The sequence below is a fragment of the Dendropsophus ebraccatus genome, chromosome 1, assembly GCF_027789765.1.
Source record: "Dendropsophus ebraccatus isolate aDenEbr1 chromosome 1, aDenEbr1.pat, whole genome shotgun sequence".
Taxonomy (NCBI): Eukaryota; Metazoa; Chordata; class Amphibia; order Anura; family Hylidae; genus Dendropsophus; species Dendropsophus ebraccatus.
In genome coordinates, this window is record NC_091454.1 from 77,835,259 (window position 1) to 77,849,946 (window position 14,688).

At 41.6% G+C, this 14,688-nt stretch overlaps 1 protein-coding gene across 1 annotated transcript in view; it reads left to right on the forward strand.

The window, feature by feature from the left end:
* The first annotated feature begins 780 nt into the window (after positions 1 to 780).
* LOC138783023 (dynein axonemal heavy chain 3-like) overlaps positions 781 to 14,688 on the forward strand; it is an 877,176-nt gene continuing 863,268 nt past the window's right edge. Inside the window, exon 1 of the mRNA XM_069957145.1 lies at positions 781 to 825. Within this exon, the coding sequence (XP_069813246.1) occupies positions 781 to 825 (45 nt within the window). The remainder of the gene's footprint in view (positions 826 to 14,688) is intronic.

The window sequence follows — 14,688 nt, forward strand, 5'->3', positions numbered from 1 at the left end:
ATAATGTATTGGCCATTAATGTATTTTCAATTTCAATTTTCAGTGTTTCCAAAAAAGTTAAACCCTTTTGTGCTGCACCTAGTTTGGGCTTTAATGACCAAGCTAATTTTTCAAAATCTGACCTGTCTCAGTTTATGTGGTTATAGTTACGTCATGCTTTAACATATGCTAGCGATTCTAAGAAGGTTTTTTGTGCCATATTGTACTTTATATAACTGGCAAAATTTTGGTCAGTATTGTGTGTATTTTTTGTAAAAAACATCAAAATATGATGAAAAATGTGAAAAAATATTTAGTTTTTTTTTTTTAAATAATAAACTTACGCTATTCAAAGTGCGGTAAAAATAACAAGATAAATGTATTCTCCGGGTCACTAGGGTTATGGCACATATAAATATATTTAACTATTACCACTTTAGCACGATAGAAACTATCTTCCAGAAGAAAACAACAAAAATTGCTGCCACACTGCAAAATCCATAGCGTTCTTATCTGTCATATGATGTAGCTGGTTTTGGGCTCATTTTTTGCAGGAAGATGTATAGTTTTTATTGATACCAAGTTTTACATATATGTGTCTTTTTGATTTCTTTTATGACGTGTTCTTAGGCGCATTGACAAAATACAGCAGTTCTGGGGCTTTTTTTGTAGTTTTTTTTAGTAGTGCAGTGTATTGTTTATGTCAGCACTATTGTGACAGGTACTCTACACAACCATCCCTCTGTGTAGAGGCTTATTCATGGAAATTACAGGGGCCTTTCAAATGCCTCTGGGATTGCCATGGTGACTATTGGAAGTCTGGACTTCACCGTGACTTCCGATGAGGTGAGTATATATCCTCACCACACCAGAACTTGTTACATGCTGCTGTCATGATTTGACAGGCATATAATGGGTTAAACTAAGCCAATGCCAGGAATGGATTTGAAAAAAGGGGAAATACCAGTCTTTCCTTTATTACCTTATTCTCTGTTTATAGTCCATTCTTGGCTTTTGCTCAAAAAAATCTATCAGATAATCTGTTGGTGTAATAGGTCCCTAACTGGAGTGGTAAATTATCACCCCAGGTAGTTAAAGCAGGAGATCAGCTGTCATAGTGACATAGTTTAAGCAGGAGATCAGCTGTCATAGTGACATAGTTGAAGCAAGAGATCAGCTGCAATGCTACCACAGGGGTGCAGCAAGCACTTATTATGACCCTGCAATAAAAAGCTGACCACGTCACAATAAAGCCCATAAGTGACCGCTGTAGAAAGCCACATTAGCGGTCACCAAAGGTTTAAATGGAATAGTGCAATATACAGAGTCCAGTGTTAAAAGGCAAATTAATAAAGATAATGTGGCTCTATAAATGTACAGCATGTCCAGCAAAACATAGTCTGGTGTTAGCCAGGAAAATCTATTTGATTGTATTATTGTGTCGAAAAAGTAATGAAAAAATATTATTTTTAATCTAAAGGTCATCCAGTTATAATGATGCCTGATGAAGGGTGCTAAACTCCCTGCACTAGTATGGTCTTTAAAAATCCACATTAAATACCTGACACAACAACAGGAAATGGATGTATGGGATCATCTCATTCTTGGAGGGTGATCCACCAATTATGTATATTTGTGATATTTGGTATATCACAATAATAAATGTTCTGAAAATCAGACTAGATATTTTTTATAGGCCATGAAGATCAGTAAATAACAGAATATCAGAAAATGAATACTTTAAAAAAAATCAATGTTGTATCATTTTGTTATATGATCAGTCAATACCTTGTTGTAATCACTAGATCCATGTCTACCTTAACAATCCCTTAATAACCCGCTTTGCCTAATACCTTATATGCCATGGTGACTGTTGACTGTGGCATTTGAGGATTATAAGGCAAGAATAGGAATCACCTCTGAAACTGGCTGATGCTGGCAGTTGTCAGCTGAAGAACCTTTCTATATGGAGCAGGCTCAGCCCATGCCAGATTGCCCCTCTTCACATCCACCATAACTATAAAGCAAATCTTGCTAAGGGGCTAAATACCTGTATGTCTTATGTAACTTATAATTGTCAAAGGTATAGAAGGTACAGTATATTAGCTATTATTTAGTTTTTAATGAAAGACAATGGATAATAATGTTCATGTTCCTGGCTGTAGATCTTAAACAGACCCATTTCTTCGTCTTAACCCATATTGTCTGAAGATATCTTATGGGAGTAAAGTTGTTCTTGGTGATCAGCATAAATACACCTACAGTGGGTTTACCAAATTGAAAAGGTATTTTCAATTTGCCTAAATTGCTTGTATTTTAACACTTTTAGCTAGAGATGAGTGAATTAAACCTTCTCGAACCAAGATTGTTCTGAGTTCTGCAAAAAATTTTGGTTTGGTAGAGAACTGAACTTCCTGAAAAGGTCAGAACGAGTACGTAAAGATTGCAGCTGCACATTGTACATTGCAATAAGAGCACTATTCCACGGAACGATTATCATCCGTATTTGGCCGATATCGGCTGTTACGGCTGATAATCGTCCCGTGGAATAGGAGGTAACGATCAGCCAACATTGTTCATGTCGGCTGATCGTTGAAGTTGTTTGTCTTTTAAAATAATGAAAGACAAACGACTTATATAGCAACGATCTGCTGCCGTTGCTCCAAGGAATAGGGCCGCTATATTCTATGGACTGCCCGGACGTTCTAGCAATATCCTATGGACAGCCACCCCCGCAGCTCCCCCCCGGACTCACCCGCTCGTTGTTGCTGCGGCAGCGAGCGGGGAACGAGGAGCAAATGAGCGCTAATAGCCTTAAGTCACATCAAAAGCGCAGGTGCAAGGAATTATCCCTAATCCTATGGAGCCAGACGATCAGCTGCAAGTCACACCCCTTTGACGTCCCACTTTCTTCTTCAGTATATATGAAGAAACGTACCATCAGCCCACCATTCAGCTCCTGATCAGTGAATTGAACACATGCACATTGCAGAGAAATAGATAGATAGTGGCAGATAGAGGCAGAGAAAGGCAAAGAGAGGCAAGGAGAAAGAAGGTTGACAAGGTAGTGATAGAGGAACGTTTGAGGAAAGTAGTTGTGTCATCTGTGTTGCTCTAAAATTGCTTCTGTCATTTTATGTCCCTACTAGAGATGAGCGAACCGGGTTCGGGTTCGAGTTGATCCGAACCCGAACGTTCGTTATTTGATTAGCGGGGGCTGCAGAACTTGGATAAAGCTCTAAGGTTGTCTGGACAACATGGATACAGCCAATGACTATATCCATGTTTTCAAGATAGCCTTAGGGCTTTATCCAAGTTCAGAAGCCACCGCTAATCAAATGCCGAAAGTTCGGGTTCGGATCGACTCAAGCATGCTCGAGGTTCGCTTATCTCTAGTCCCTACACTGTGCTCTCCTGGGTGATTTTAACCCTTTGAATCCCCTGTCAGGTGACCTCCTAAGTGCTTTCTTAAAACAGTGGCTGGCAAGATAAAAACTGTGATTCTATGGCAGTTATCCAACTCTCCCAGTTCAATTTAACACTGTTAATCACCTGTCAGGTGACATCTTCAGTGCTTTTTTAAAACCATGTCTGGCAGGATAAAAACTGTGATTATACGGCAGTCAGCTAACTAGCCCTGAGAAACAATTGTCAGGTTAATGTTTCTATGGAAAAATTCAATATGTCCAAACATACAAAGTCTGGCCCTTCTCAGGGTATGACCAGAGGCAGCTGCAGAACTAGTGTTGAAGGTGAGAGAGGTGGAGGCACAAGTGGTCATGGGGGTGGTATTAGCAGCAGGATTGGCAACAGGGTGCAGCTACCTGTAAGATCCAGTGGTCATGTTTTAACCAGCCGCCTCCAGTCCTGGATTGGTTAAGCTTGAGCCCCACACTAGGCAGTAGCCAAGTTTGGAGCTATCAATTGGCAAGGATCTGTTAACTGTCTGTTCTAGGCCCTACTGGGTTGAAGAGAGTGCGGTTTCTGCTAATGCTTCCACTATTAACTGGCTGTTCTAGACACTACTGGGTCCAAGTGAGTGCTGCTGGGGCTCCTGCTTTTACCAAAAACTGGCTGTTCTAGACACTACTGTGTCGATGAGAGTGCTACTGGTGTCGCCACCTTCAACTTTCTGTCCGAGGCCTGTGGGGTCACTTACACTGTGACAGAACTTTGAACAAGCACAAACAAGTGCGGCTTTCAAACATGTATTTTGGACGCTTATCCAATTGAAATCAATTGGACATTAAAATTTGTGAAAAACCATGCAATTTTAGGCTGGGTTCACACTACGTATATTTCAGTCAGTATTGTGGTCCTCATATTGCAACCAAAACCAGAAAGGCTCTGTTCACACAATGTTGAAATTGAATGGATGGCCGCCATTTAATGGCAAATATTTGCTGTTATTTTAAAACAACTACTGTTATATTAAAATAATGGCAGTTATTTACTGTTATATGGCGGCCATCCTCTCAATTTAAACATTGTGTGGACAGAGCCTTTCTTGTTTTTAATCCACTCCTGGTTTTGGTTGCAATATGAGGACCACAATACTGACTGAAATATATGTAGTGTGAACCCAGCCTTAAGGCAGTGTTTGCAGCAATAGAGCCGCTATAGTCCCATTATTGTAGCCGCAATTGTTTAGCTGTTTTAATGCAGTTCGTTTAAGGTTTGAATGACTCCAAACTTTGCGGTAAAGTTTGGGCTACCTGACAAACTTAACTTAAGTATGCTCTTCTCTAGTTTTAGCGGTAGGTTTGTTTATCTAAGTTTCTTACTTCCTATTTTATGAGCTAATGTTTTGAATCTAACAACGGTGGTCACACGTAGCAATTTTAAATTTTATATTTGGATATGTTTTTGAATCTAAAGACAAATACGACAGAACAAAAGCATTGTGTTTCTCAAACAAAATCATATGTAGGCCTATTACTAGTAAGTGGATTAGTTTGGGGCATCCTTTATTCTTTACACTGCTTGTTTACCTAGACTGCATTTTACAGAATTGTCACCAAATTGGTATTTTGAATTCCATTAATTTGGTAGCTTGTATAAATTTGAACTGGATAATCTTTTTTTCTCTTGGTTATGCTTCTTTGACTTGTAACATATTGTCTATTAACTTTCCACCATCTTGGCTCCTTCTTCCATTCTGATGTGACTTCTCCTGTATAGCCCTTGCAGTTGGCATTTCCCATTTTGCTTCTAGCTCCTCAAATATAATGACTGCAGTGCTAGAATATAGTGATGCAGAATTTGTGTTTTCTGTTTTTAAAGCTCCCCTGACTGTCTTTACTATCTGCTGTGTACTTAAAGTCAAATACATTACACCCATATCAACTCATTGATGGTCAGCCTAATCACTGGTCACTGCTGGATCCTAGATACACCTGATAAAAAATCCTATGTCTATGGTAATCTAACTTATACTGAGTCAGAAAAAATGAATTTTAAATTTGACCATATATATTCAGTAAGTTAAATTATCTTGATTTGGATAACAGGCATACAGTAAGAAAGCTAAAAAAGTAACCATCTTTGACATATTTTACATCCTACTTATGCACATTCTCTTGGTTTAGTTAAAGCAAAGATTTGGCTATGGTACCCTGCAGTGTTTTCTTACTGTATTCTAGGTTAAATTCTTAATAGTCAGTGTCAGCCCTATCCTCTAAAATTAACCCTGCCAACACTACTTCCATATGAATTAAACAAAATGTGTTCCAAGTAAGTAATGGGATTTTAATATTTTACAATTATAAACTGTTGCCCTAATATGTCATGAAAATGATTTCTTAAACATAATTTTTATGATTATTTGTAATAAATTGTTAACACTAAGTTGGTATATTAGCATTTTTATTATTAAAACTTTTATTGTAACTATTTTCTTGATATTTTAACATCATTATAAGATGTTTCAGTATTCAAATTTCCTAGGCCAATAATTTTAGGAGAAAATCTTGGCTGTGACTAGAGCTGCTAATATGATTTTTATGCTTTTGCAGACACGTCCTTCTGTTCTCGCAGAGGATAGTTTAACAACTGTACCTGGCATTTTATAAAAATTATGGCATGTCCTTGTCTCACGGTCTGTGGATTTTATTATGTTTATACTTCAACTTTTCGGCTTTCCATTTAGTTTTTGTCATTTAAACAAAAAGGGATAAAATATTCAATGGCCAGTCGCTGTAATGTCAAAGTTCTCATTCTGAAAAGTGAAAATGTTTGGTGTTTTATTATTGTAAATTCTCTTCCATCTTCAAGGGCTTTATTTAAATTATTAAAGAGTCGAAGGCAAAACGCACATCATACATGAATTACTTATCAAACAGGTTGCCAAAGAAAGTAGCAGAATTGGATAATTGGCTAGTAAAGAATATGTATAAAGAAGTTTATAAATAAATAAAAATCACATAAAAGAAATATCATTGTGAGGTTGGGTTCACACTATGCTTTTGCAATCCGTTTTTTGGAAAAAAACATGAAAAACAGATGGAAAAAATGGATGCATGTGTGTGCATCCGTTTTGATCCGTTTTTCCATTAAATTCCATTATAAAAAAAAAAGGGATCAAAACAGATCTGTTTTTTTTTAACGGACACAAAAGTAGGGTTGACTACGTTTTTGTGTACGTAAAAAAACGGATCCATTTTGATCCTTTTTATAATGGAATTCAATGGAAAAACGGGTCAAAATGGATGCACACACATGCATCCGTTTTTTCCATCCGTTTTTCATCCATTTTTTGCAAAAAACGGATGGAAAAAACGGATTGCAGAAACGTGGTGTGAATTCTGCCTTAGGTTGGGTTCACACTGTGTTTTTCCAGTCTATTTAATGTATATGTTTTATGGGATAGAAAAAAAATGAAAAAACAGATGCAATTGTGTGCAATCCGTTTGGATCAATTTTTCCATTGACTTCCATCATAGGAAAAATGAATCAAAAGGGGTTCCTTTTTTTTCAGCGTACACTATATGTTAAAGGTACCCAGTTAAAAACTGATATGTTAAAGTGACACTGTCACCCCCTTTGTGCATTCTGATATCTCTACACAGGTGTAAAGGGTAAATTTAGTGTTTTTCATACCTTATTTTATATCATACGTCATGGTGTTTGTTCAAGTAAAAAGTTTCCTTTTATCAACTGCAGATTGTATTAAGTGGGCGTGATCTCGCGACATTAGCGCCACTTAGCCCCGCCCACAATTCACCTTTGGTCCCGCCCCCTTGACACCCATTGGCCGACATAAAGGGGGTGGGGTCTAGACCTTTCGGCCAGCCTTTTCCAATGGCCGGCGAGGGGGTGGGATCAACTGTGGTGTTGTGGGCGGGGCTAAGTGGCGCTAATGCCGCGAGGCCCCACCCACTTAACGCAATCTGCAGTTGATAAAAGATGACTTTTTACTGGAACAAGCACCATGATGTATGATATAAAATAAGGTATGAAAACCGCAAAAAGGAGGTGACAGTGTCACTTTAAACAGACTGCAAAAACGTAGTGTGAACCCAGCCTTCCTTTTTTATTTTTTTTGTATTTTCTTATCAGATGGTATGTTGCTGGCGATATTACAAAAACTATAAATACTTGAAAAAAACATCAGTTTTATATTGGTGGTTATGTGATGTCTTATAGCTCATATAACCAATAACCGTTAGTTTGAAATACCTCTTAGAGTATAAGACAGACCTGTAAGGCTCCGCTCATCTGGATAAACCCTGTCCATATACTTTTTTAGGCCATATAAACATTACAGAAGGGTTCACATGATAATATATTACATTACTGATACTTTATTTGAATGGGCGCTAAGCAATACTGAATTTCTCCTAAGGGGGACTGAGCAATACCAGCAAGCTTTTCTCTGCTGTAACAGCTAATGGCTATGTTCACACAACTTTTTTCAGCTCAGTTTAAAATGATGTCAGTTATTTTGTGGCTAAAATAACGGAAGTTATTTAGCAGCCTGGCCTCCCCTTAGTGCAATGACTGGTGTTTGCACATTATTTTAGTTTGGGGTTACTAACTGGACTTTGGGTGTGGCTTGGGGTTGGAAAAAAAACCCTATGTGTGAACAATTAATAAAAAACGTCCGCTGTTTGCAAAAGACGTCCGAAAATTATGATCATGTTCATTATTTTGACGTCCCCGGCAAAAACCTCAGTTATTTAACCCCTTAAGGACAGAGCCTGAAATGGCCTTAAGGACCGGAGCAAATTTTATGAATTTGACCAGTGTCACTTTATTCATTAATAACTTCGGGATGCTTTTACCTATCCGGCTGATTCTGAGATTGTTTTCTCGTGACATATTGTACTTCACATTTCTTGTAAATTGGAGTCGATACTTATAACGAATCTTTATGAAAAAACCCAAAATAGCGTGAAAAATTGTGAAAAAATGCATTTTTCCAACTTTAAAACTTTTCTGCTTATACAGAAAATGGTTATACCACATAAATTATATATTAAATAGCATTAGCAACATGTCTACTTTATGTTGGCGGCATTTATTAAACTATATTTCATTTTTTTTAGACAATAGGAAGCTTAAAACATTAGCAGCAAATTTCCAAATTTTCAGTAAAATTTCAAAATCAGATATTTTTAGGGAACTGTTCAGGTTTAAAGTGTATTTGAGGGGACTGTGTGTTAGAAAGCCTCACGAAGCACCCCATTTCAGAAACTGCACCCCCTAAACTCTGCAAAAGCACATCCAGAAAGTTTTTTAACCCTTTAGGGGAGTCACAGAAATAAAAGCTAAGTGTGTAAGAAATTTGAAAATTTTAATTTTCTGTGCAGAGATTTTATTGTAATCCAATATTTTTCATAATTATAAACCTATTACCAGAGAAATGCACCCCAATATTGATTGCCCCATTTCTGCAGTTTATAGAAATACCCCATATGTGGCCCTATTGCGCTATTTGACGCAACCACAAGCCTCAGATATAAGGGAGCGCCTAGTGAATTTCAATGGCTCCGTTATTTTTGGTCATTTTTGACTGTACCACTTCAGGTTGGCAGAGGCTCTGGGGTGCCAAAACCTAAAAAACACCCCTAAAGGGACACCATTTAGAAAACTACACCCCTCAAGGAATGTAACAAGGGGTGCGGTGAGCATCTGGACCCCACAGGTGCTTCACAGATTTTCCAAACAATATGGCTTGAAAAAAGACTAAAGTATTTTTTACACTAAAATGTTGTTCTAGCCTTCAATTTTTCATTTTCACAAAGGGATAAAAGGAAAAAAAAAACACAAAACATGTAGCACAGTTTCTCCCGAGTACGGAAATACCCCACATGTGGACATAAAGTGCCAAGCGGGCGCAGGACGAGCCTCCAAAGGGAAGGAGCGCCAATTGGCTTTTGGAAGCTGGATTTCACTGGAATGGATTTCAAGGGCCATGTCGCATTTACAGAGCCCTCGTGCTGCCAAGACACTGGAAACCCCCCACAAGTGACCCCATTCTGGAAACTACACCCCTCAAGGAATCTAACAAGGGGTGCAGTGAGCATATGGACCCCACTGGTGACGGGCACAAATGTGGAAAAATGTGACGTGAAAGTGAAAATTTTCATTTTTTCACTTTCATGGCACAAATGTCATCCAGGGGTCCATATCCTCACTGCACCCCTTGTTAGATTCCTTGAGGGGTGTAGTTTCCAGAATGGGGTCACTTGTGGGGGTTTTACAGTGTTTTGGCAGCACAAGGGCTCTGTAAATGCGACATGGCGTTCATCATCCATTCTAGCCAAATCCAACCTCTAAAATCCAAATGGCGCTCCTTCCCTTCGGAGGCTTGCCCTGCACCCACATGGCGCTTTATGTCCACATGTGGGGTATTTACGGACTCGGGGGAAATTGCTCTACACATTTTGTGTGTTTTTTTCTCTTTTAACCCCTTGTGAAAATGATAAATTCAAGGCTAGACCAACATTATAGTGTAAAAAATTTAATATTTCATTTTCACGCCACATTGTTCCACATTTGTGCCCGTCACCAGTGGGGTCCATATGCTGACTACACCCCTTGTTACATTCCTTGAGGGGTGTAGTTTCCATAATAGGGTCACTTGTGGGGGGTTTAACTGTCTTGGCAACACAGGGGCCTTTTGAATGCAACATGGCCCCTCGAAATCCATTCCATCCAAATCCAGCCTTCAAAAACCAAATGGCGCACCTTCCCTTTGGAGGCTTACCCTGCACCCGCATGGCGCTTTATGTCCACATGTGGGGTATTTCCGTACTCAGGGGAAATTGCTCTACACATTGTGTTTTTTTTTATCTTTTAACCCCTTGTGAAAATGAAAAAATCAAGACAAGATCAATGATTTAGAGTAAAAATTTTAAAAAAATTACACTAAATGTTGGTCTAGCCTTGATTTTTTTCCATTTCCACAAGGGGTTAAAAAAGAAAATGAACACAAAACGTGTAGGGTAGTTTCCCCTGAGTACGAAAATACCCCACATGTGGACATAATTTGCCATATGGGCACAGGGCAAGTCACCAAAAGGACAGAGCGCCATTTAGAGGCTGGAATGGGGGATGGAGGCCATGTCGCAATTACAAAGCTCCTGTGCTGCCAGAACAGTAGAAACCCCCGACAAGTGACCCCATTCTGGAAACTACACCCCATAAGGAATCTAACAAGGGGTGCAGTGAGCATATGGACCCCACTAGTGATGGGCACATGTGTAGGACATGTGCCGTGAAAATAAAAAATACCATTTTTTTCATTTTCACGTCCCAAATGTGGCCGTCACCAGGGGGCCATATACCCGCTGCCCCACTTGTTAGATTCCTTATGGGGTGTAGTTTCCAGAATGGGGTCACTTGTGGGGGGTTTCTACTGTCCTGGCCGCACAGAGGCTTTGTAATTGCATCATGGCCTCCTCTAATGGGAATGGCGGCCATACCTATTTAGCTGGGGAAAAGGGACAATTCTAATTTATTTGGGGGTATTAGGCCAATTATTAGTTTATAAGGTTGGAAAATGACAGGTGTCCATCAAATTCAACCTGTGTTGATCCAGAGGAAGGCAAAAACCCCTCGTGAGGCAGACGACAGTAGCCTCATCACTGGGAAAAATTCCTTCCCGACTCCATAATGGCGATCAGAATAATCCCTGGATCAACGTGACCCCTGAAATAGGAATAAGGGACAGAATTTAGATAATGTAGAACCCCAATGACGTGTAGTGCGCCTTGGAGCGATCCAGTATGCAGAGGCCGGGGGGATCAGGACAGGTGTCACACTGGTAAATGGTGTCCTTCCTGATCCCCCTGTTACCCCACACTCTGCACTTCTTCTGGGGTCTCCTGTTCTCCAGTGTGGGGGACGTCACCTGGAAAATGTTGTCCTGGTGCGATACGGGGTCCTTCATATCCAGAAGCGCTGGGTCCGCTCCATGGCTGCTAAATATTAGGGCTCTATTACTACTTCTGATATGTTCGGATCGTGCCGCAAGCTACAGTAGCTCGGGCAGCGAGGGACCGGAAGAGGGGGTGCTGGTATAAAGGTTATCCCCGTACGGGTGGTGGTGACCTTTATCCAGCAGTGGGAAGATCAGTTCCCGGACGATCTCCCCACTAACTCCGAGGATGGGGGGGGGGGGCATCTGGCGGCTGGATTCGAGTGTCCCTTCCTTCATACACTCTAAGGGTACGTGCACACTGCGGAATCGCGAAGGATAACCCTTTGTGCATTCCGCAGTTGGCACCCGCCGGCGGACTGATGCAGGCGCACGTCTCCGTCCGTGTCGTAGACTCCATTCTATGCACGGGCGGATTCCGCTCTGCGTCCAACGTGTTGATGGAATGACGGATAATGGAATCCGCCCATGCATAGGATAGAGTCTATGACACAGGCGGAGACGCGCCCCTGCATCAGTCCGCCGGCGGGTGCCAGCTGCGGAATGCACGAAGGGTTATCCTTCGCCATTCCGCAGTGTGCACGTACCCTAAATCTGTAAGTGTACCCTGAGGTACTCTCACAGAGTTTGTAGAATTTCACGCCATACCGTCATCTCTTATTGGGACGGTACTGGCGGAAAAGACGTGTCTGGGGGGCAGCGTACGCTACGCTACTCCCAGACACGTCACTGGATGATGAGGAGGATGAGGATGAATGGAGGAAAGAAGGACCCCCAATTCATCCTCACTGGCTGTTTCGGTGTCGGAGGCAATAATAATGTATGCGTCCGACACCGAAAACACCCTGGGGGCCATCTTTATATGGGGATTGGTATATGGGGTATGTAGTGGTGTAGTGTAAAACTTTATTCAATGTAGTGTGGTGTAATGTAGTGTTTTTTTACGTGTTTTTTACAGTAAGTATACAAAAAAAACCTACGCCAAAAATGGTGTTGCTGATGAATGCCGCACTTATGTTCGGCACTTATAAGCAGACCGTGGCAGTAGGATATAAAAAAAAAACACCCTACGCCAAAAAGGAGGAGTTGCTGATTAGCAGCGCACTTTCGTGCGATGCTGATCAACACTCAGCGGCGATAGGGTGCGGAAAATAGAAAAAAAAAAAATTGGGAAAAATTTTTTTTTTTTTACTACATTCTGAACATCCCTGTAGTGGCTGATACGTGTATTACACTTATCAGCCGCTAGGGGGCAGCAGAGCGCAAAATCCGAAAATAGACGACGCTGGAGCCGGAAAAATACGAAAATAGACGACGCTGGAGCCGGAAAGAGACGATCGGGACTCACGGAAGAAGCCGAAGTCCCAACAAGAGGAAGTGGACGCCGGGAACCCGGAAGACGCCGATCAGGACCCCGGGACAGGTGAGTAATGTACAAATACCTGCTCCGGACCCCTCAGCTACCTAGCTGAGGGGTCCGGAGCAGGTATTTATTACTTGTGGGGACTTTGATCGCCGTGAACGGCCGGCCGGCTGGCCGGCCGTTCACGGCGATCGGGACGGTGGTACCGTGACCACCATTACTTTTTACAGTAATGGCGGTCGGTGCCGTCCTCGGACAGCACCGACCGCCATTTTTTTCCGGGTCATCGGGCCACCGATGGCCCGGAAAGGTTCCGATCGCCGCTATGGGCTTATCAGCCAATAGCGGCGATCGTCGGCATGGGGGGGGTTAACAACCCTCCATGCCGACAGGGAGAGATGGCCTGCTATGTATTATAGCAGGCTATCTCCCCCGATCAGGACCCGGCCGGCCGCGGCGCCCGTTTAAAGGGATGACGTACCGGCACGTCATGGGTCCTTAAGTGACAGTGATCCATGACGTGCCGGTACGTCATGGGTCCTTAAGAGGTTAATACACTGTGTGCTTTGGAAGTCCATTGACTTCAATGCATTGCCATTGCAGTCAGTTAAATCGCTGCAAAAACGGACGTTATTTTAACCTCTTAAGGACATAGGACGTACCGGTACGTCCTATGTCCTCACTTGCACTTCAAAGCGGGGCCGCGCGGCGGCCCCGCTTTGAAGTGCCGCGATCCCGGGTGCCGCGTGTAGCCCGGGACCGCCGCTATTAGCGGGCACGGTCTGATCGCCGTGCCCGCTAATTAGCTAATCGGAGGCAGCTGTCAAAGTTGACAGCTGCCTCCGATTACCGGAGGCAACGTTTCCCTGGTGTCTAGTGGGGGAGATCGCTCCTCCGGGACCTTGTCCCGGAGGAGCGATCTCCGTTACTGATGCCGGCCGGGGACGCGTCCAAGATGGCGCCGTCCTCGGCTCGGCACTCGTTTACTTCCGGCTGCAGCAGCCGAAAGCAAACGAGTGCCGATCTCATGGATCTCTGCAGCATATCTATGCTGCAGAGATCTCAATGAGAGATCCAAGTGTATATACTAGAAGTCCCCCAGGGGGGCTTCTAGTATATGTGTAAAAAAAAAAAAAAAAGTGTTGTTAATAGTAAAAAGCCCCCTCCCCTAATAAAAGTCTGAATCACCCCCCTTTTCCCAGGTTTTAAATAAAAGTAAACAAATAAATAAATAAACATGTTTGCTATCGCCGCGTGCGTAATCGCCCGAACTATTAATTAATCACATTCCTGATCTCGTACGGTAAACGGCGTCAGTGCAAAAAAATCCCAAAGTGCAAAATTGCGCATTTTTGGTCGCATCAAATCCAGAAAAAATGTAATAAAAAGCGATCAAAAAGACGTATATGGGCAATCAAGGTACCGATAGAAAGATCAAATCATGGCGCAAAAAATGACACCTCGCACAGCCCCATAGACCAAAGGATAAAAGCGCTATAAGCCTGGGAATGGAGCGATTTTAAGGAACGTATATTGGTTAACAACGGTTTGAATTTTTTACAGGCCATCAGATACAATATAAGTTATACATGTTATATATCGTTTTAATCGTAACGACTTGAGGAACATGCATAACAAGTCAGTTTTACCCCAGGGTGAATGGCGTAAAAACACATTTCACCCAAATAAAAGAAATGCGTTTTTTTTTTCAATTTCACCACACTTCGAATTTTTTTCTGGTTTCGCAGTGTACTTTATGCAAAAATTCAGCCTGTAATTGCAAAGTACAATTAGTGACGCAAAAAATAAGGGGTCATGGGGGTTTCTAGGTGGAAAAATGCAAGTGCTATGACCTTTTAAACACAAGGAGGAAAAACCGAAAACGTAAAAACGAAAATGGGCCATGTCCTTAAAGGGTTAAATATGAAAATTGCCCGCCTTTTCTCTATTTTTGACGTTGTGT